Genomic DNA, 19,387 nt, shown 5'->3' on the forward strand with positions numbered 1-19,387 from the left:
CTTGTTTCTCATGCTTGGCTCTTTTGGGATTTGTTTGGGAAGGGGGCATGGGAGAAGAATGGAGTCCTCCCAACAGAGCTTTTATGGGCTTTAAGTTTTCCTTCCAAAATCCTGTTTACCAATCACAGGGTCCAGAGGGAACCTGGGAAATGTAGGCCCTGATAGCTACTCCAATACAGGCTTCCCTGGAGTCATTAGGCCTCTCTAGAGGCTGTAGGCCATGCCACTATAGGCCCAGGATCATGACAAGAGCGGAAAGGTTTGTTTAAATGACGTTTGGTAAATCTCTCAAGGTATGTGGCTGAGAAGGCACAGGGCTTAACTTTAGTCATTCTCGTTGCTGACTGATCTTGTTTTCTCCATACTGCGTGTTGGTCACAGCAAGTGGTACAATGAAAAATAGTGGCTCTCAGGAAGGATGTTGGTTTGCTGGGGAACTAACGCCCCCTCCCTTTATTTGCACTGTCATGGAGGAGATAGCAATGTTATAGGAACTAGAGTGCATTCTGTGGGAGTGTTCCCTCTAAGCTGAGTTAGTGTGAGCTAGCTCACAGTTTTTTAGCCTCCAGCTCACAGATTTTTGTCTTAGCTCAGGAAGGAGGGCTCCAGAGCAAACTAATTTATGCAGTAGCCAAATCACCTGCTCACAACTTTAATGTCAGTAGCTCACAAAGTAGAATTTTTGCTCACAGAACTCTATAGCTTAGAGGGAACGTTAAAGAGGACATGAACCCTGATTCTTATTTCAAATACCTAGGCAAGCAAGTGGTTGTCTCTAGGTGTATCTGGCACCAGGAATAGCAACTGAGATTATGTTCTTATAGGACACAACATTTGCAAGCCGACACTGCTTGAGTTTTGGATACACTTCAACAAATCTGCACATGGCTTCTTAAGGGAGAAAGCGTACATGAACTCACCTGTGCTTTGCCTTTACATGTGAAATTGCATTGAAGCCAAGGAAACATTTCGTCCTTTAATGTTTCTTTCCTCTAAGAGAGACAACTGAACCAAGGAAGGCACAGTGGAACAACGTAGCAGATTCAGGAAAATGTGCCCCAGTATTTGGGCTAGCTATGAAACCGGGAGTCATTGTAGGTGGGAGCTCCATATTGTCAGACCCCTCTCAAATTTGAGAAGGGCAGTTGCTTCTTCCCTCACAGTGTGAAAGGCCTCCTAAAAGCTCAGGAACCTAGAAATCAAGTGGCCTAGGGAGGGGGTGAGCTTCCCCTCGCTGGCAGCCTTTAAGCAGTGGATGGACAAACACCTGTCAGGGATGCTCCCTGCTTGGGAGGTTGATGTTTGATAGTTACTCATCTAGAGAACCAGGGGCAGCCAGCTAGGATCTTGGCGACTCTAAATCCCTTCGTTGTTCAGTTGCACAGCCGAGTCCGACTCTCCACGACCCCATGGACCAGATCACGCCAGGTCTTCCGCCGTCCTCTGAAGTTGGCTCAATTTCATGTTCGTTGCATCGGTAACACTGTCTAACCATCTCATCCTTTGCCGTTCCCGTCTTCTTTGACCTTCAGTCTTTCCCAGCAGCAGGGTCTTCTCCAGTGAGTGCTCCCTTCTCATTTGGTGGCCAAAGTATTTGAGCTTCAATTTCATTATCTGGCCTTCCAGGGAACAGTCAGGGTTGATTTTTTTTAGGATTGACTGATTTGATCTTGCAGTCCAAGGGACTCTCAAGAGTCTTCTCCAGCACCATAATTCAAAAGCATCTATTCTTCGGCGCTCGGCCTTCCTTCTAGTCCAAGTCTCGCAGCCATACATGACTACTAGGAATACCATTGCTTTGACCATGCGGACCTTTGTTGGCAGGGTGATGTCTCTACCTTACACCGGCTTTATACTGCCTTTAAACTCACTGACTGTCCTTGGATCAAATTTGGGCTAAGCTAACTCATAGGGCTATTCTGAGGATAAATTTGGGAACAACATATTACCTACTGAGCTCCTTAGAAGCTGATTATTTAAGTCCTGCGTGGAAGAAAATAAACGGATTCCACAACTGTAAAAATGCAGAGAGAGGGCAGACAGGCGGAAGAACTGTGCCTAAATTGATTCCGATGCTTATGGACCGACTGCCAAGAAAATCAGGAGTAAGTCAAGCATGCGGGAAAGCCCCCTCTCAGCCTAGCCTACCTCACAGGGTTGTTATGAGGATAAACTGAGCACAGAACAATATACACCACCCTGACCTCTCTGGAGTAAATGCATGTTAAGGATAAATTTTTAAAAAATCATACAAGTACTGGGCCCATCTATGAAACCGGGAGTTGGAAGAACTGACATTTCTGGGGGCATGGCAAACGCTCAACCTGACGTGGATAGGCCAGGCTAGTCCAGTCTCATTCTGTAAGGTAAGCGGGGTCAGCCCTTGTTAGTACTTGGATGGGAGATAGTCATCAAGGAAAGTGAAGGTTGCTATGCAGAGGCAGGCCGTGGCAAACCCTGTCTGACCTTGAAAACCCTACAGGGTCACCACCAATGGTTCCTCTACGCTGTGGAGTCTTGTGACGCAATGTTCCCTCTAAGCTGTGGAGTCTTGTGAGCAAAAACTACTTTGTGAGCTATCGACGTTAAAGTTGTGAGTGAGCGATTCGGCTTCTGCATAAATCAGGTTGCTCTGGAGCCATCCTTCCCAAGCGAAGACACAAATGTGTGAGCCGGAGGTTAAAAAACTGAGCTAGCTCACACTAACTCAGCTTAGAGGGAACCACTGCTTGTAAGCAAAAAATCCACTTTGTGAGCTGCTGGCATTAAAGTTGTGAGTGAGCGGTTTGGCTACTGCATAAGTTTGCTCTATGTGAAGCCATCCTTCCTAAGCCAAGACAAAAATGTGTGGGCCCGAGGCTAAAAAACTGTGACCTAGCTCACACTAACTCAGCTTAGAGGGAACCACTGCTTGTGAGCAAAAAAATCCACTTTGTGAGCTGCTGGCATTAAAGTTGTGAGTGAGCGGTTTGGCTACTGCATAAATCAGTTTGCTCTATGTGGAGCCATCCTTCCTAAGCCAAGACAAAAATGTGTGGGCCCGAGGCTAAAAAACTGTGACCTAGCTCACACTAACTCAGCTTAGAGGGAACACTGGTCACCACAGTCTGCTTACACACGCTCCACCAATATCTTGGGATGGGTATCTTTTTTGGCATCTTTTGGTCCCTTTTGACTCTTCAGTTTGTTGTGCTGTCAAAACCACATGAGGAGTCACTGCTACAATTGTAGTAAGACCACCATATCCAGCGCCCTGACCTGGATAGCCCAGGGTAGCCCGATCTCATCAGATCTTGGAAGCTAAGCAGGGCCGACCCTGGCTAGTATTTGGATGGGCGTTATGCAGAGGCAGGCAATGGAATACTGCCTCTGAAATGTCTCTTGCCTTAAAAACAAGTCTAGGTCACCACCTAGTGGTGTATAACACTGAGAGAGCTAGACCTTCTGGCTCCTAGACAATCTTAGGATCTTTTGGCTATACTACACACACTGCCATATGATAATTATTATTACCATCGCCAGCAACAAGCAACAAGCTTGGTCTGTCCTCTCCGCATCGTGAGGATTGCATGCATGCTCCAGTAGATCCAGGTGGCAGCACTGCTTCGTACAGAACAGTGTCCGGCTCAGGGCCTAAATCCATGCGTGTGTTTCTCTGGATCGCCGGAGAAATTTTGCCTACACTTGGAACAGTCCCTCCTGGGGATGTCAACCCCAGGCCCACAGGCCTTGATTCAGACCAGAACCGCAGCATGCAAAGAGAAGGGGCATTAGCCATCCCACCCCTCTCATTTCCTCAACCTGAAAGTGTCCAGGAGAGGCACTATTGCATTGTGGGGGGGCTCCATAGGGTACACACACATTTCCCTAGCAGGGCAAACGGTGGTCCCCCCAAGGTCACTGCAGATTCGGAAAATGACACAGGGAGTCGCCTAATATCTCTCCCCGTGGGCCACCTGAATTTGGCCTTCCTGCACCCGTGTGATGCAAAGAAAGGGGGAAAGTGTCTGGAAATCGAGCACAGAGCTCCAGGCACAGATCTTGATCACATGGATCCAGGGAAAACGGAACACATTGTTGGACCTGACTTTTTAATACCTGCTCCAAGAGCCTCTTGGTCAGCGTCACGTCTCCCCCCCCCCCCCCCCCAAGTGTTCCGCGAACACAACAACCCACACCCCCCCGAACGAGTCTGCGGAAACAAAACGGCCAGGACCAAAGCTGTAGAAAAGGAAGTGACCCATTTTATTGGTTCGTTTCCAGACATAGCACATCACAGACGACGTTTGTGCCACAGACAAAGAACTAAGCAAAAAGGCAAAGGACAGAGCTGGGGCAAGTGGCGGTGGCGGAGGCGGCAAAAGCCTGGTCTTCTTCCCCAGATGGAGAGGCTCTCGCTATCTTGTACAATTCAGGGACGAAAGACGTGTTCCGTGAGCGAGGAGAGCCACACAGAGAGTCCGGCTGGCACCAACAGGAGGTTCAGGGGGTTTTTTTGGCCTGGTGCCGCTTCTTGGCACATGAGGAGGACAGTCACGTATACTAAGGGGAGGGAGGGGGGCATTCATTAGGCCCCCCCCCAGGAGGTTCTCAGCTGCAGTTAAGGCGGACGTACCGTCTCCCCCCCCCATAAGGCCCACAAAAGGCAGGGGGCGGGATGGGGAGAGCAGGGAAAGGAGGTGTTCAGATGGGAGAAGACTCAGGACACCAGACTCCCTCGAGGGGCATCTGTCTAGCTCCACCTCCGGGTGTGGAGGGACTCAGTGGCGGAACTCTACGTGAAGGCCATGGTTGGGACATGGCTCCCCCCCACCGCCACACCTCCTGGGCCAGCAGGGGGCGATGCAGAGGAAAGGGGCACAGCCTCTCCCCCCCATTATCTTATGGAAGCGTCACTCCGGAGGTCACGATCGGACTCCTCCGCCTCCTCGTTTGAGGCCGATTCACTGCTCGGTACCGGAGTGAAAGCCGGAGACTTTCTGAAAGAAAAAAAGGGCGGGGGTCACACGGGCACGGGGAGGGGGCGTGGGGAAGTAGGGAGGGATTGGCGGGCGCCGGTTACAAGGCAAACTGGGTGAGGCGGACGCCGGCAGATGAGGACGGGGCCTAAGAATTGTCGTGGAAGCAGTGAATGGCGTTGGTGCGTAAGGCTTACTTGTCAAAGGGCGCGCGGGAGCACCAGGAGAGCCAGGAAGTATCTGGGGGAAAGTGTCTTGCAAGCGTGAGGACGGGGGGGGGGGGTTTGTGTGGGAACATTCCCCCCCCAAGCCCAGCGCCGCACTGAATTCACAGTCCCATAAAGCTAGTGTGCAAAAAGCCCAGCCGGTCGGCGACGTCTCTTTAGTCCGGTGGAGGTTCTCTTGCGACAGCGATTGCGTCTGTCAAAACCGCAATGACCTTCTAGACACACATGGCACGAAACACAACGCCTGCAAGTCTGCAAGGAGGGGGGTTTACAGCCAATCACTCAGAATCCGACCCCGACAGAGCCACCCCCTCCCCTCCCCCGACACACACACTCCCCCTCCCACGGCAGGGAAAAGAGCCCCCCTCCCCCCAAACCTCTGTGGCTCCAACCCTGGATCCTGATGCCCTTCCCACACCTGAGACCCACCAACCTCCCTCCTCGGATGCAGAGCCAGGAGCCGTCGGCAGGTCCTGGCGCTCACCTGTCCCCGGACTGGGTGATGAGCCGGCGACAGGTCTCCATTTGCACGTCCAGCCCACGCTTCATGCTACACATCTCCATGTACTCGTGGAGGTGCCGGTTCATGTCGTTCTTGGCTGTGGCCAACTCCAGCTGCGTCAAAGGGAAGAGACAGGTGGAATCACCCTGCTGCTGGATACTGGGTCGCCCTGCCCAGAACGACACGTCCCTCTCTTCCAGACTGGACCGCCGCCCTAAGCAAGGGTCTTCCTCCACCCCAAAATTGTATGGCATGCAAGGGGAGTGGCAGACCCATCTTGAGGGTTTGCTGTCAAGCTTTCCCTGGGAGGCTGGAGCTGGGTCCCAGGTCCTCCTTTGCGAAGCCAACAGCAAATATTGATGATGCTTCAAAAGCTCTGCACCCCCAAAATAAGAATGGGACCTCCCCAGATCAGACAGCCTCAGACTCTGCACACCTTGGGTGCAAAGGGCATGCAGCCGCCCTGGTTCCTTATTCGCTGACATAATGTAATGTATTCAATAAGCTACCATTGAATGCATGATGTGTGATGAAAACATCTAATTGAAACGTCATGTCAAGCTTCGTCCTGGGCTAGGATCCAAATCCATCCAACCACATTGCTAGCCCAGGAAGTACCTAACCAATCACTTGTCAGCAAGCTCCCTGAGCGGGAACGTCCGTGATTGGTCCTTATGCATACCACCTTATTGGTTGGTACTTGTACAGTAGGCGTGGCTACATTAGCCGGGAGAGTTTAAAAGCAGGACAGCTGCAATGCAAAAGCTGTTCTGGCTATCAGATGTTGATCCGTGTTGGAGTTGTGTTTGAGTCGCTGAATAAAGCTGAATCTTTGCTGAATCACTCTCCGACTACTTTTGTTAAGCGAGCGACTTAACACATCATCGCAGAGGCTTCCTGGGCGGCACCCCGAATAGGAGCTCTTGGTGCCAGAACCAGTGTTTGGGCCAGACACATCCCCTTGCAGAGAGCACAGTCCCCGGTAGGTGTGTGGGATGCGTGTGTGTGTGTGATTTCGGTAGGCCCACACCTTGTGTTGTGGTACAGTTCCCCCCACACACACACCCGTTACTTAATCTACATTTCTCCTGGGCACTTGGGAACAGTCAGTGCAAAAACTAGGCTCTGGACCTGGGAGCAGCATAGTCCCCCTCATAAAGCAGAGTCCCCTGAATGTGGGGGTGTGTTCATGGTGATCCAAAGCTTACTTTGGGGTGCAGAGCTTCAGAATCATCAATAGCTGCAGTGTATTCATGTAAAAAAGAACCAAGAAGTGTGCATAAGGGACCGGGAGCCATCGTCAGCCCTGTGCATTCTTCCCTCTTCCCCTTCTACTATACACAAAAGCCACCTCTTGAGGTTCCACCCCATTCTCCAACACGACCCATGATTGGACTGAGCAGGTAAGGCCTTTGGGTAACCGGGGAGACCAGGGACGAGGAGCAGAGTGAGGCCCCGTCTCTATGGCACCCCAAAGTGCACCCCTTTATTTTACTTTATCCCTTTACTGTTTACCCCCATATCAATGAAGGTCTGCCAGCCCTTCCCACTTGGGAGCAAATCCTGCCATTTGTCCCAAACGACGGAATGGCCACACTTTCTGTAAAGAGGGCAGGAGCGGTCTTAGCCAATGGACAATCGGGACACAGCTCTGTATTGCTCTGTATTCTTGGTGCTTGGGGGGAAGGGTGCACCAGTGGGGTGGCTTTGGGAGTTCAGGCCCCACTGGCAGACCTCCTGATGGTACCTGGGGTTCTGGCCGCTGTGTGACACAGACTGTTGGACTGGATGGGCCATTAGCCTGATCCAACATGGCTTCTCTTATGCTCTTAAAGCCGCTGGCGGAGGTCTGACACGTGAGCAGACAGAGAGGAAGGAAGATGCTACAGATTGGGGAAAACCTTGCTGGGGTGGGAGGGAAGGAAAGCAAGAGAGAGACCTAGGAGTGCCAACCGGTCTGGAGTTCCCCTGGAATGACAACTGAATTCCAGGGTACAGAGATCAGCTCCCCTGGAGGAAGCAACAGCTTCCGAGAATGGACAGTATGAAGCTCCCTCCCCAAATCCCTCCCGCAGAAGTCACGGCCCCCAAACAGCCAGGAATGTCCCAAGCCAGAGTTGGCATCCCTTGTGGGAGACTTCTTCCAGAGTTCTGTTCATTGTAGCCCCCCCCTTCTTGATTCTCTTTATTAGGGAATGGAAGAGGGGAAACCACATGAGCGCCCAGATAGAGTTCCCTTGCTCGAAAGCCAGTCGAATCCGACTCTAGGGTTGCGGTGCTCATCTCCGTTTCCAAGCCGAAGAGCCAGCGCTGTCCGAAGACGCTTCCATGGTCATGTGGCCGGCATGACTAGACGCCGAGGTGCACAGAATGCTGTTGCCTTCCCACCGAAGCGGTACCTATTTATCTACTTGCAATTTCTTGCTTTTGAACTGCTGGGTTGGCAGGAGCTAGGACCAGGGACGGGAGCTCACTCCGTCATGCGACACTCGGGTCTCGAACCGCTGAGCTACCGACCTTCCGGCCTGCAGTTCAACGTCTTAACCACTGAGCCCAGATGGAGATCTCGCCCCTATATCTCGTCCCTATAGCCAAAGAAAGGGCAATTCATTTCTCCCTGGGGTTTTCCCAAACCGCCCAGATTCCTGACGGTTCCTTAGGTCATCACTTCATGTTGCCAGCTGAGCCCGCAAGAGCGATAATGCCTCCCTCGCCCGAGCAACCCATCTTTGGGCACCCCGCTGGCTGCCAGAGCTGCTGGCTCCCTTGGCTTCCATCAACCCCCCCCAACACTCCTCCGCCCAGGCAGCTCCCCCCCTCCCTGCCTCCCTCTCTTTATTTAGCGAGCTGGCTAAATTTATCTCCAGCTCGACTAAGGCAGCGACAGTTCGGCTTGCCTTATCTTTTATATCGGCAGTCTACCGACAAGGTTCCCACAAGGCCCAAATATAGCATTTAAAGTGGGAAGAGGTTGGGCGTCAGGTTTCCTTGGGAATCTGCGCACATGAATATATACACACAGAGAGAGACAGAGGGAAGCTGTGTATCCTCTTCCTTTACAGTTGCCAGGTCCCCCCGCCCTAGCCACCAATGGGGGTATGGTTGCCAGCTCCAGGTTGGGAAACTCCTGGAGATTTGGGGGTGGAGCCTAGGGAGCAAAGGGACCCCAGTGGGGTACAATGCCATAGAGGCTACCCTCCAAAGCATCCACTTTCTCCAGGGGGACTGATCTCTTTCATCTGGAGATGAGCTGCAATTCCAGGGGATCCCCAGGTCCCACCTGAAGGTTGGCATCCTTATCTTCTTTCCAGTGAGAAGACGAGATTGGATTTATACCCCGCCCTTCACTCCACAACGGTGTCTCAGAGCGGCTTACAATCTCCTTTCCCTTCCCCCCCCCCACAACAGACACCCTGTGAGGTAAAAGAAGAAGAAGAGATTGGATTTATACCCCGCACTTCACTACCCAAAGGTGTCTCAGAGCAGCTTACAAACTCCAATCCCCTTTCCCTCCCCCCCCCCACAACAGACACCCTGTGAGGTAAAAGAAGAAGAAGAGATTGGATTTATACCCCACCCTTCACTACCCAAAGGAGTCTCAGAGCGGCTTACAAACTCCTTTCCCTTCCCCTCCCCACAACAGACACCCTGTGAGGTAAAAGAAGAAGAAGAAGAGATTGGATTTATACCCCGCCCTTCACTACCCAAAGGTGTCTCAGATTGGCTTACAAACTCCTTTCCCTTCCCCTCCCCACCACAGACACCCTGTGCAGTCGATGGGGCTGAGAGAGCTCTGACAGAAACTGCTCTTTTTTCAAGGACAGCTCTTATCAGGACTATGGTTTGCCCAAGGTCATCCAGCCAGGTGCAAGTGGAGGAGTGGGGAATCAAACCCGGTTCTCCCAGATTAGAGTCCGCGCACTTGACCACTAGGATAGTCTCTGTAAACTGCCCCCCTCCATGTGGCCCTGCCCTCTCTTTAAAAGAATACTAGACATCAGCCTCAAAACGTAACTTTCCCCTCCCATATTTTCACTTGGGGAAGAGTTCCGAGCGACTCTGGAGTCTGCTTTCAGCATCCTGAACCCAAACAGGCCCCGCCACCCCCACCCTGCCTCTTCTTTCCCCCCTTCTCTCACCTCTATTTGGTCAATGGTTTCCTGATATTCTTTCTCCCTGCTCTTGAAGAGTGACTCCGTGTCCTTGATCACTTTCTCCAAACTGTCGTCCGGCTGCTGGAGTCAGGAGAGAGAGCAGGCATCCGCCGTCAGGAACAGGGAACGAAATTACGGAAGGAACTAGCGGTGTCAGACAGGAAAAGGGACATACCCGGCTAGCACAGAATACTCCAGTTTAAACCTCGTTCATGGTTTGGTTCATTTCCTTTTGCAAAATCTATTCCGCTGCTTGAGATTGCTTTACTGAGTATCATTTCAGGGGGGTAGTCATGTTGGTTAGCAGTAGGACAGCTAGGTTTGGGTCCAGTAGCACCTTAGAAAGCCCTGACCTGGACAGCCCAATCTCAGAAGCTAAGCAGGGTCGGCCCTGGTCCATATATGGAAGGGAGACCATCAAAGTCCTGGCGCAGAGGTAGGCAATGGCGAACCACCTTGGAATGTCTCTTGCCTTGAAAACCCCATGGGGTAGCTAGCTCCCTTTGTCCTACATTGGCAAGGCGAATGGGGAGGGGAGAGAAAGGGAGACTTTAACTGCTCCATGGCGCTATTAACACCTGGGTGCCAGGGAGCAGCGGTATCAGCTGTCATGTGGGTGATCCTCCACCCTTTCCTGGCAGAAACTTATATTGGACTGGACTTAACCGCTGAGCTGCCGCTGGCGACTGAATTGTTAGTCACCCAGGGCTCTTTTTGTAGCAGGAACTCCTTTGCATATTAGGCGACACCCCCCCCCCCTAATTTAGCCAATCCTCCAAGAGCTTACAGTAGCCCCTGTAAGAAGAGCTCTGTAAGCTCTTGGAGGATTGGCTACATTAGGGGTACTTCGCGAGGGCCAGATCTGACATAAACATCGCTTTGTTGGGCCGGGCCATGTGTGCCATAAAATGTAATGCTCCCTCTAAGCTGTGGAGTCTTGTGAGCAAAAATTCTGCTTTGTGAGCTACTGGCATGAAAGTTGTGAGCGAGCAATTTGGCTGCTGCATCAGTTAGTTTGCTCTGGAGCCCTCCTTCCTGAGCGAAGGCAAAAACATGAGAGCCGGAGGCTAGAAAACTGTGAGCTAGCTCACACGAACTCAGCTTACAGGGAACACTGAGGTACTGGAGATATAAAAAAGGCACAGGCAAACCCAATTAACAATATTATTTTTACTCAAAATCCAAGCAAGCTTAAAGCATTAACATTCTTACAGTATTTCCTGACAGTATCTCCCTGATCCTGGCCCTCTCCCTTTCGCTGCCCATTGCACATTAGTGCTGGGACAGTATACAGGGACATAATGCACAGCCTCAGTCATCTGGCAATAAAGGTTGCTTGTGGGCCAGGCAGGGATTATTTCCTGCGGGAGCACACAGGAGCGGAGCTCTGGCAGTAAGGAGCCCTTGGGGCAGGCACATGCAAGAAGCCCCGCCCCCTGCTCCCAGCAGCCCTCAGTCGGGCCCCGAGGAGCAAGAAGCAGCCAGGTAAGTTGCAGAGCTCCCCCGGCCCACCTTCAGGTACAAGCTCTCCCTCCTCTGTGAGGACAGATCTGCACGTCCCCCCCCCCTCCAATACCTATCAGTCCAAAACAGTCCAGCGGAGCCTGAGCGGTGGGTGTTGCCTTCTGACACACTTCCGGTGATGTCAGGGGGTGTGGCATATGCAAATAAGTTATGCTAATGAGCTATGCTAATATGCTCCTGCACTTCTTTTTCTACAAAATGATCCCTGGGGCCAGGTAAGAGCCCTGGACGGGCCGCTTCCAGCCCGTGGGCCATATCTTTGACACCCCTCCTTTAACCTGTTCCTCCATTAGTATTTTCTTGTTATTCCTGAGATACTTTTACACCCACCAGAGAGGAAAAAAATTACAGGTAGCTACTTTTGTTCCTCAACAGAAGCAAAAGCACACTGGGAGGGGCTTTTTCCCAACAAGAAAACACCAGGAGAGGAAAGAATTAAGTCTCCCTTTCTCTTCCCGCAACTAGTTTCCTCCTTGATCAAGCGATCTGAGAGGATGCATTTGCAAAAAAAAGAATGTTTAAAACAAAAAGGGAAGCAATAAAAACAAAGGAGTGGGGCTGCAGCGAATATATCAGGGGGCTCTGTGGAGATATATTATAAAGAAATAAATAAATATCCCCGTTGGCCACTTCCCCTCAGTTCATTTGCAACACATGGGCCTGTTTTCACTCCCCATATTAAAAACTATTAGAAGCACTGTTGTTTCCCTTTGCCCCTTCCCTGCTTTCAGAGGCTCTAGGGGATTTCAGGGACACCACAGAAACTTACTGGTCACTAAATCCTTGATGGCTGGAAATTTTAATTCCGTATTTACATCATTTATTACCCACCCCCGCCTTTCTCCTCAACGAGGACCCAAGGTACCTCACGTGATTCTTCATTTTATCCTCACAGACTACAACCCTGTGAGGTAGGTCAGGCTGAGAAGGGCGTGACTGGCCCAAGGTCACCCAGCAAGCTTCCGTGGCAGAGCGGGGATTTCAACCCGGGTCTCCCAGACCCCAGTCTGACACTCTGACCCCACTAACACCATGCCAGCTCTGCTGTTTTCCATTTTCCACTTTATTTATCATTTGGGCATATGAAAAGATGGACAACAGGGATGAAATCAAGCAATGTGCTCTATGAAGGGCTGCCCTGGCGGACGACCCAGAAGGGTCAGAGGTTCCAGGTGCGACTACTGATCCCTGAAGGCGGTGGGACGGCGGTGGGGAATAAGCCGGTTTGCCCAGGACCCGTCTCTTGGCTGCCTTCCCAGCATCATTCAAGGGAGCTGGCTGGAACCTCCAATCCAGGTTGGAATCTGCCCTGCCATGTAGCTCACTGGGTGACCCTGGGCCAGTCACTGCGTTCTCTTGGCCTGACTGACCTCACAGGGTTGTTGTGAGAAGAAAAAGCTGGAGGGGAGAGCCATGTACATTCCCGCTTGGCAGAAGGGCAGGATAAAAATGCACTAGACAGCCATTCTCTCACACATTTGTATCTTGCCTTTGCTCCCAGGAACCGCAGGTGCTCCACAATGATAATCACAATGGCCCTGTGAGGTAGGGCCAGCTCAGGATTTCACACCAGGCCTCCCTGGTCCAAGACCAACCCTCCAGCAGCTACGTCATAGATGAGCGGATTCCAGGCAAGCACAGAGAGAAGTCAGAAAATGCTGCATCGTCTACAGGAATTCTGCTAGCTGAAAATCTGTGTTTTCATTTTTAAAAACCTACTTTCCGGCCCTTCTCTGCAAACACAGGTTTTGCAGGTGTCATTTCTCACCCCCTCAAGCCTGAGGTGACCCACCAAGGGCTCGAAAAGCTCCCTGCTAGTTTTGGGACTGGAAAAACCAGCTGCACTGAGCCTCAGGCAGGTCAGTAGGCAGTCTTTTAAGTCTGCACATTTAAAGAAAAAAAAGCGTGTTGCCCCCACTGCTGCAGAGGAGATGGGTAGAATGACTGCTGCGGGTCCCAGGTTGTTACAAGCCCAACACGTGTTAAACTAGATCATCTCCGAGGCCAGAGGCCAGGGTTCAAATGCTCACCAAAATTCAGGGCTCCTCCCCACCAGCAGCAGAGCCAAAATACATTGCTGCGAATCAAGGCAATGTATGATTTAGGCCAGTGGTGGTGAACCTATGGCCTCTCTGTGGGCACGCGTGCCATCGCCCCAGCCAGGCCCAGACCATCATTAAAGTGCCGAATTCTCTGCCAAATAATTTTAAGAAAATGAAAGCATTTGGGATTGCTTTCCTTACTCTGTTTGGATCATCTTAAATTAATGTATGAGTTGTTTTTTCTAAAGTCAAACCTCAGTATTCAGGTTAAATGGCCGTGTTGGCACTTTGCGATCAATAAGTGGGTTTTGGGTCGCAGTTTGGGCACTCGGCCTCTAAAAGGTTCGCCATCACTAGGCTGTCCTTGCCTGAGGATTGCAATGTTATTTAGTTCTTCTTTTCAGCACAGAGCCCGTGCGTGCAGGCCAGAGTGGACATGGAGGCCAGGGAGCCAGGGTGGAGGAGTCCCTGCAGTTGCCTATGCGGACTTATGAGGGGAAGCAGCAAGAGAGAGCCAAAAGACACAGAGGCCGCCCGTTACCTCCCCCTGGGCCTCCGCAGCAGCAATGGCGTAGCCGGAGAAGTCCTCCCAGAGCAGCAGCGTCTCTTCCGTCTCCTCCCAGGTAAGGCTATCACAGTCATCTTCGAAATCGTACTCCCTCCTGGGGACGAGGGAACAGGAGGTCAGCCACAGATCATTGGCTCTGTGCCCCTTTCATATTGGGGTGGGCCAGATTGTGGGGAGAAGCTCCCGGCTGCTCTAATTTTTGCCTCTATTGGAAATAAGAACGGCCATCTTTGAAATTCTCAGGCACCACCAGTCCAGGGGGCTTGGACCAACAGAACCCCTCAGACAGTTAGGGTATGTAATAAAACTGGCTTTGCCTGAAGGACAAGTCTTACAGGACCGTAAGAGAAGCCAGTGTTGGATCAGGCCAATGGCCCATCCAGTCGAACACTCTGTCACACAGTGGCCAAAAATACCAGGTGCCATCAGGAGGTCCAGCAGTGGGGCCAGGACACTAGGAGCCCTCACACTGTTGCCAAACACAGAGCACCAAGGCTTATGTCCTTATCAAGAGGGAATTGGATAAACATCTGGAGCAGAGGTCCATCAGTGGCTATTAGCCACAAGGTATAGATAGGGACTCTCAGTCTGGGGCCATGGATGCTCTGTATTCTTGGTGCTTGGTGGAGGGGGGCAACAGTGGGAGGGCTTCTAGCGTCCTGGGTCCACTGGTGGACCTCCTGACGGCACCTGGTATTTTTGGCCACTGTGTGACAGAGTGTTGGACTGGACAGGCCATTGGCCTGATCCAACACTAGTTTCTCTTATATTCCCTTATGTTCTTATGCTTCATTGATATGGTCCTTGAAAGGTATGTGGATACACTAGGGTTGGGGGGAGGGTGTCTGTGTCCAAGGAACTCTGCTTCTTCAAAGGACCTCCCCAAAAGGCAGACTAATACGGGTCCTTTGCTTTTGCGCAGTCGGCTGCACTTTAGACAAAACAGCGTACGAGATCATTCCTTCTATTATTTACAAGTTTATCACACCTGGATTCAAATCTGAGGGAGGGGGTCGCTAAAGGCTCCTGCTTTTGAGGCCAGGCTAGGCCTAAGGTAGGGTGGCCATCTCTGTGTTGGGGAATTCCCGGAGATTTAGGGGTGGAACCTGGAAAGGGTGAAGTTTGGTGAAGGGAGCGACTTCGGCAGGGTGTGACGCCACAAAGTTCACCCTCTGAAGCTTCCTCTGTCTCCAATGGGAGCTGACCTCTGTCACCTGGACCCCCACCCCACCACCTGAAGGCTGGCAAACCTTGCAGTAGAACAGCTAGTTTTCAGTCTAGTAGCGACTTAGAAACCAAGATTTTAGAAGGCGAGGAAGATAAGAGATTGGATTTATACCCCTCCCTTCACTTGGGAGTCTCAGAGCAGCTTACAAGCTCCTTTCCCTCCCCCTCCCCACAACAGACACCTTGCGAGGTAGGTGGGGCTGAGAGAGCTCTGGCAGAAACTGCTCTTTTTCAAGGACAGCTCTGAAGGAACTTATGACTGACCCAAGGTCACACCGGCAGCTGCATGTGGAGGAGTGGGGAATCAAACCCGGTTCTCCCAGATTAGAGTCCACGCACTTAACCACTACACCAAACTGGCAATAACAGAGCGTTGACTCTCGAAAGCTTATACCCCCCTAAGCAGTGTTCCCTCTAAGCTGAGTTATTGTGAGCTAGCTCACAGTTTTTCAGCCTCCAGCTCACAGATTTTCGTCTTCGCTCGGGAAGGATGACTCCAGAGCCAACCAATTTATGCAGTAGCCAAATCGCTTGCTCACAAATTTCATGCCAGTAGCTCACAGAGTAGAATGTTTGCTCACAAGACTCCACAGCTTAGAGGGAACATTGCCCCTAAGTAATGTTCCCTCTAAGCTGTGGAGTCTTGTGAGCAAAAATTCTACTTTGTGAGCGACTGGCTGTGAGCGAGCGATTTGGCTACTGCATAAATTGGTTTGCTCTGAAGCCCTCCTTCCTGAGCGAAGACAAAAATGTGTGAGCCGGAGGCTAAAAAACTGTGAGCTAGCTCACACTAACTCTGCTAGGTTGGCAGGAGCTGGAACTAGAGATGGGAACTCACCCCGTCATGCAGCACACTCGGGTCTTGAACCGCTGAACTACTGACTTTCCACAGCCTGCAGTTCAGCGTCTTAACCACTTGAGCCACCGCAGCACTACAGGACTCAAATCTAGCGTTTCTCCAGGGGAACAGAACTCTACAGTCTGGAGATGAGCCATAATTGCAGGAGACCACCGGGCCCCACCAGGAGGCTGGCAACCCTAGCCTAAGGGTATCCTGCCCAGCTAGGCTAGCACCATGAGTCAACAGTGCCCCCTGGTCTCCACCAGCAGCCCGCGGCGGGCGAGACTCACAGCTGGTTCAGCATCCTTTGCATCTCTTCGTTGATGCTCATGGCCGTGGTCTCGTCTTCCTCCTCCTCCTCGGGCTTCTTGGAGGACTCGCTCTCCGACAGGGAGGTCTCTTCGTCGCTGACCAGCTTCCGGTCCCGCTTCCGGCCCACCGTAGCTGGGACCTTAATGGGAGATAAGTGCAGAGACTACAGAACGAGGTTGGGTTGGGGGTTGGGGGTTGGAGGTGGGTGGGTGAGAAGAGAGGTGGGGGGGTGGAATGGCATGGGGGGGTGAGAGGAAGATCGAGACAGAAAGAAGAGAGAGGGGAGAGGAGAGAGAGAGAGGAGAGAGAGAGAAGAGAGAGAGAGAGCCGGGTTTATTATGACCAGGTTATAGATGGTGCGGTGGCTCAAATGCAATTTTTTTAGAAACGTCTGTTTTAAAAAATAAAAAGGCTAAGCAACTGAAAATGGAATCTGATGAGGGTTCACAGTTAAGGGAGCTCAAATCACAACCCCAGAGACAGAGATGGAGGCATCAGAGGACAGAGCAAGACAGAGGTCTTCAAAAGTCGAGGGAGAGAAAGATTGCCCGGAGTCACAGATTAAACTTTATTTTACAAAAAAAAGCTTCTAGCTCACACGATTTTTTTTCCCCCAGCTCAATGACAAAAAAAACTAACCAACTGCTTCTATGGGGGAAGCAAGAGAAAGAAGAGTGAGAGAGAGAGGGAGAGAGAGAGAGAGGCCGTGAGAAGAAGTTGAGTGAGTGAATCAGACAGAGAAAGAGAGAGAGAGAGAGAAAAGGGGATGGGGGGAGAAGAGAGAGACGGTGTTAGAAAGGCACACGTACTAGGGCACCGTCTCCCTCTCCATCACGTGTTCCCCTGACAGGACCCTCCAAATTCAGGCTGAAGACACACTCTTGGGGGGGGGGGTCCCCCGAGCCCCCACTGAGACTGCAGAGTGGACCGCCCTCAAACTGCCTGCCACTTTCTCCCGCGCGACCGAGGTGAATTCATGAAATGAGGGTTAGAATGACAGGGTGCTTTCTCTCAGAAAAGGGGCAACGCGGGTCCCCTTTGGCGTCTCCCTTCCTTAAAGACGGGAAGGGAGTCGGGCGCCTCTCACCTGAAACATCTTGATCATGTCCTCGCAGTTACGCTGCTGGGCCACGTCGCACAGTTTGGCTGTGATGTCGATGCGCCGGCAGATGTCCATGTCCACTTTCATGGCCTTCTCCTGAATCTTGGTATCTAGCTCCGTAAGGTTCTGGAACAACACAAAGAGGAGAGACAGCGGGACCGATGAGGCCCTTAGAAGATCCTGGTCTCCTGCCTCCTCAAACACCTGGTCAGCTAGCAAAAGAAGAGATGAGAAGGGCAGAGCCGGCATGGGGCAGTGGTTAGTGGACTAGGAACTGGGAGACGTGACTTTGAATTCCCCAGTCAGACAGTCACTCCCTGGGCTTTTCCGCATATTTTCCCCCCATCCATTCTGGCCCCCATACTGAAGGAGGAGGAGGAGGAGATTGGCTTTATAACCCGCCCTTCACGTGGAGTCTCAGAGCAGTTTATAAACTCCTTCCCCTCCGGCTTCCCACAACAGACACCCTGTGAGGTCGGTGGGGCCGAGAGAGCTCTTTCCAGAGCTGTCCTTGAGAGAACAGCTCTGACAGAGCTATGGCTTGCCCAAGGTCATCCAGCAGTTGCAAGTGGAGGAGTGGGGAATCAAACCTGGTTGTCTCAGATTAGAGTCTGCGCACTGAACCACTACACCAAACTGGCTCTCTGCTTTATCCCCTGATTTCCACATGCATTTTTGTGCCTTTAGTTATCACTTCAGGGGTTTTTTGTTTCCCCTCCCCCACTCCCCCCACCCTTCTTTTGAGAACACTTTTTCCCCTGCTCTTTTTCTGGAAGACAGATCTGAGTGGCTTTTTCCTTCTGCATAATGTTTATGTCAGTTTTCTTTGCTCCACCCACTCCTACCCACCTCCAATCCACTTTTCAATCATTGGACTGCCATCATTATCAAACCACTCCCTCTCCCCCTCCCCCCCCCGGCCCTGAAGACGAGCTGTTTCCTTTTCAATGCTTTTTTTTTTTTTTTAAAGTACGGCCCTTTCATTTAATAAAAAGGTAAGTCTCCATGCCTGTTCCTTGTGGAGATATGCCCTTTTCCTTATTTCAACTATGACAAAAGCTGTGAATGATTAAACGCTAAAAGTGACAATTGTCTAAATAAATATAATTATATAGAATATAAGGAAAAGTGTACAGTACAATAGAATTCAGCACGAAATACAATTAGACTAAGTAGAGGCAGATGAACAATTAAGTACTAAGTTGAAGCAAATTGTTGGGTATTACAAGTTGAAAACACTCAGTATGTCTGGGGTTAAATGTTTGTTTATGTTACTCACAGGAAGTCACATGTTTCTCATGTAACCAATGTTCTTTAGATGTGGAATGCCCGGGAATTTTCTCCCTGATCTAGGCATTTGATTGGGACTAAAGTGTCACAGTGTATTACCATTTTATGGCTTCTCTTCCCGTCTTTGTTTGGTGTTCTCAAGAAGAAGTAAGAGTAGCCATAATCGCTTTTCTTCTAGTTTTGTCTTTGTAGAGTAAGGATGTAGCCGATTATATGCTCTGTTATTATTTAAACTTTATACTGTAATCACACGTGGACTCTTGAGTCTGAATTATTTTACTCTGGCACTCAGTCTGAATTATTTTACTCAGGCTCTGCTGGGCTATATTATCTCTGCTAAATACCATTTTTTCAATATCTCACTATCACCCAACACAAATAAACCATAAAGTTCTAAGCAAATAAACAATAAAGTACATAAGCAAATAAACAATAAAATTCTAACGAAGATCCCGGATATAAGTTTCATTTCAGCTGTTTTCTTCAAAGATGTAGAGGAGGAGGAGGAGGAGGAGGAAGAAGGAAGAAGGAAGAAGGAAGAAGAAGAAAGAAGGAAGAAGGAAGAAGAAGAAGAAGAAGAAGAAGAAGAAGAAGAAGAAGAAGAAGAAGAAGAAGAAGAAGAAGAAGAAGAAGAAGAAGA

At 50.8% G+C, this 19,387-nt stretch overlaps 1 protein-coding gene across 1 annotated transcript in view; it reads right to left on the reverse strand.

Annotated features, from left to right (window-relative positions):
• Nucleotides 1-4,266: 4,266 nt before the first annotated feature.
• Nucleotides 4,267-19,387, reverse strand: part of IFFO1 (intermediate filament family orphan 1) — a 37,962-nt gene continuing 22,841 nt past the window's right edge. Inside the window, exons 5-11 of the mRNA XM_015420730.1 lie at nt 17,443-17,583; nt 16,995-17,003; nt 16,334-16,494; nt 13,949-14,069; nt 9,827-9,922; nt 5,670-5,800; nt 4,267-4,979 (exon numbers count right to left, since the gene is read on the reverse strand). Of these exons, the coding sequence (XP_015276216.1) occupies nt 4,877-4,979; nt 5,670-5,800; nt 9,827-9,922; nt 13,949-14,069; nt 16,334-16,494; nt 16,995-17,003; nt 17,443-17,583 (762 nt within the window). The 3' untranslated portion in view covers nt 4,267-4,876. The remainder of the gene's footprint in view (nt 4,980-5,669; nt 5,801-9,826; nt 9,923-13,948; nt 14,070-16,333; nt 16,495-16,994; nt 17,004-17,442; nt 17,584-19,387) is intronic.

Source organism: Gekko japonicus, unplaced genomic scaffold (assembly GCF_001447785.1).
Source record: "Gekko japonicus isolate JY-2015 unplaced genomic scaffold, Gekko_japonicus_V1.1 scaffold1516, whole genome shotgun sequence".
In the NCBI taxonomy this organism is placed as follows: domain Eukaryota; kingdom Metazoa; phylum Chordata; class Lepidosauria; order Squamata; family Gekkonidae; genus Gekko; species Gekko japonicus.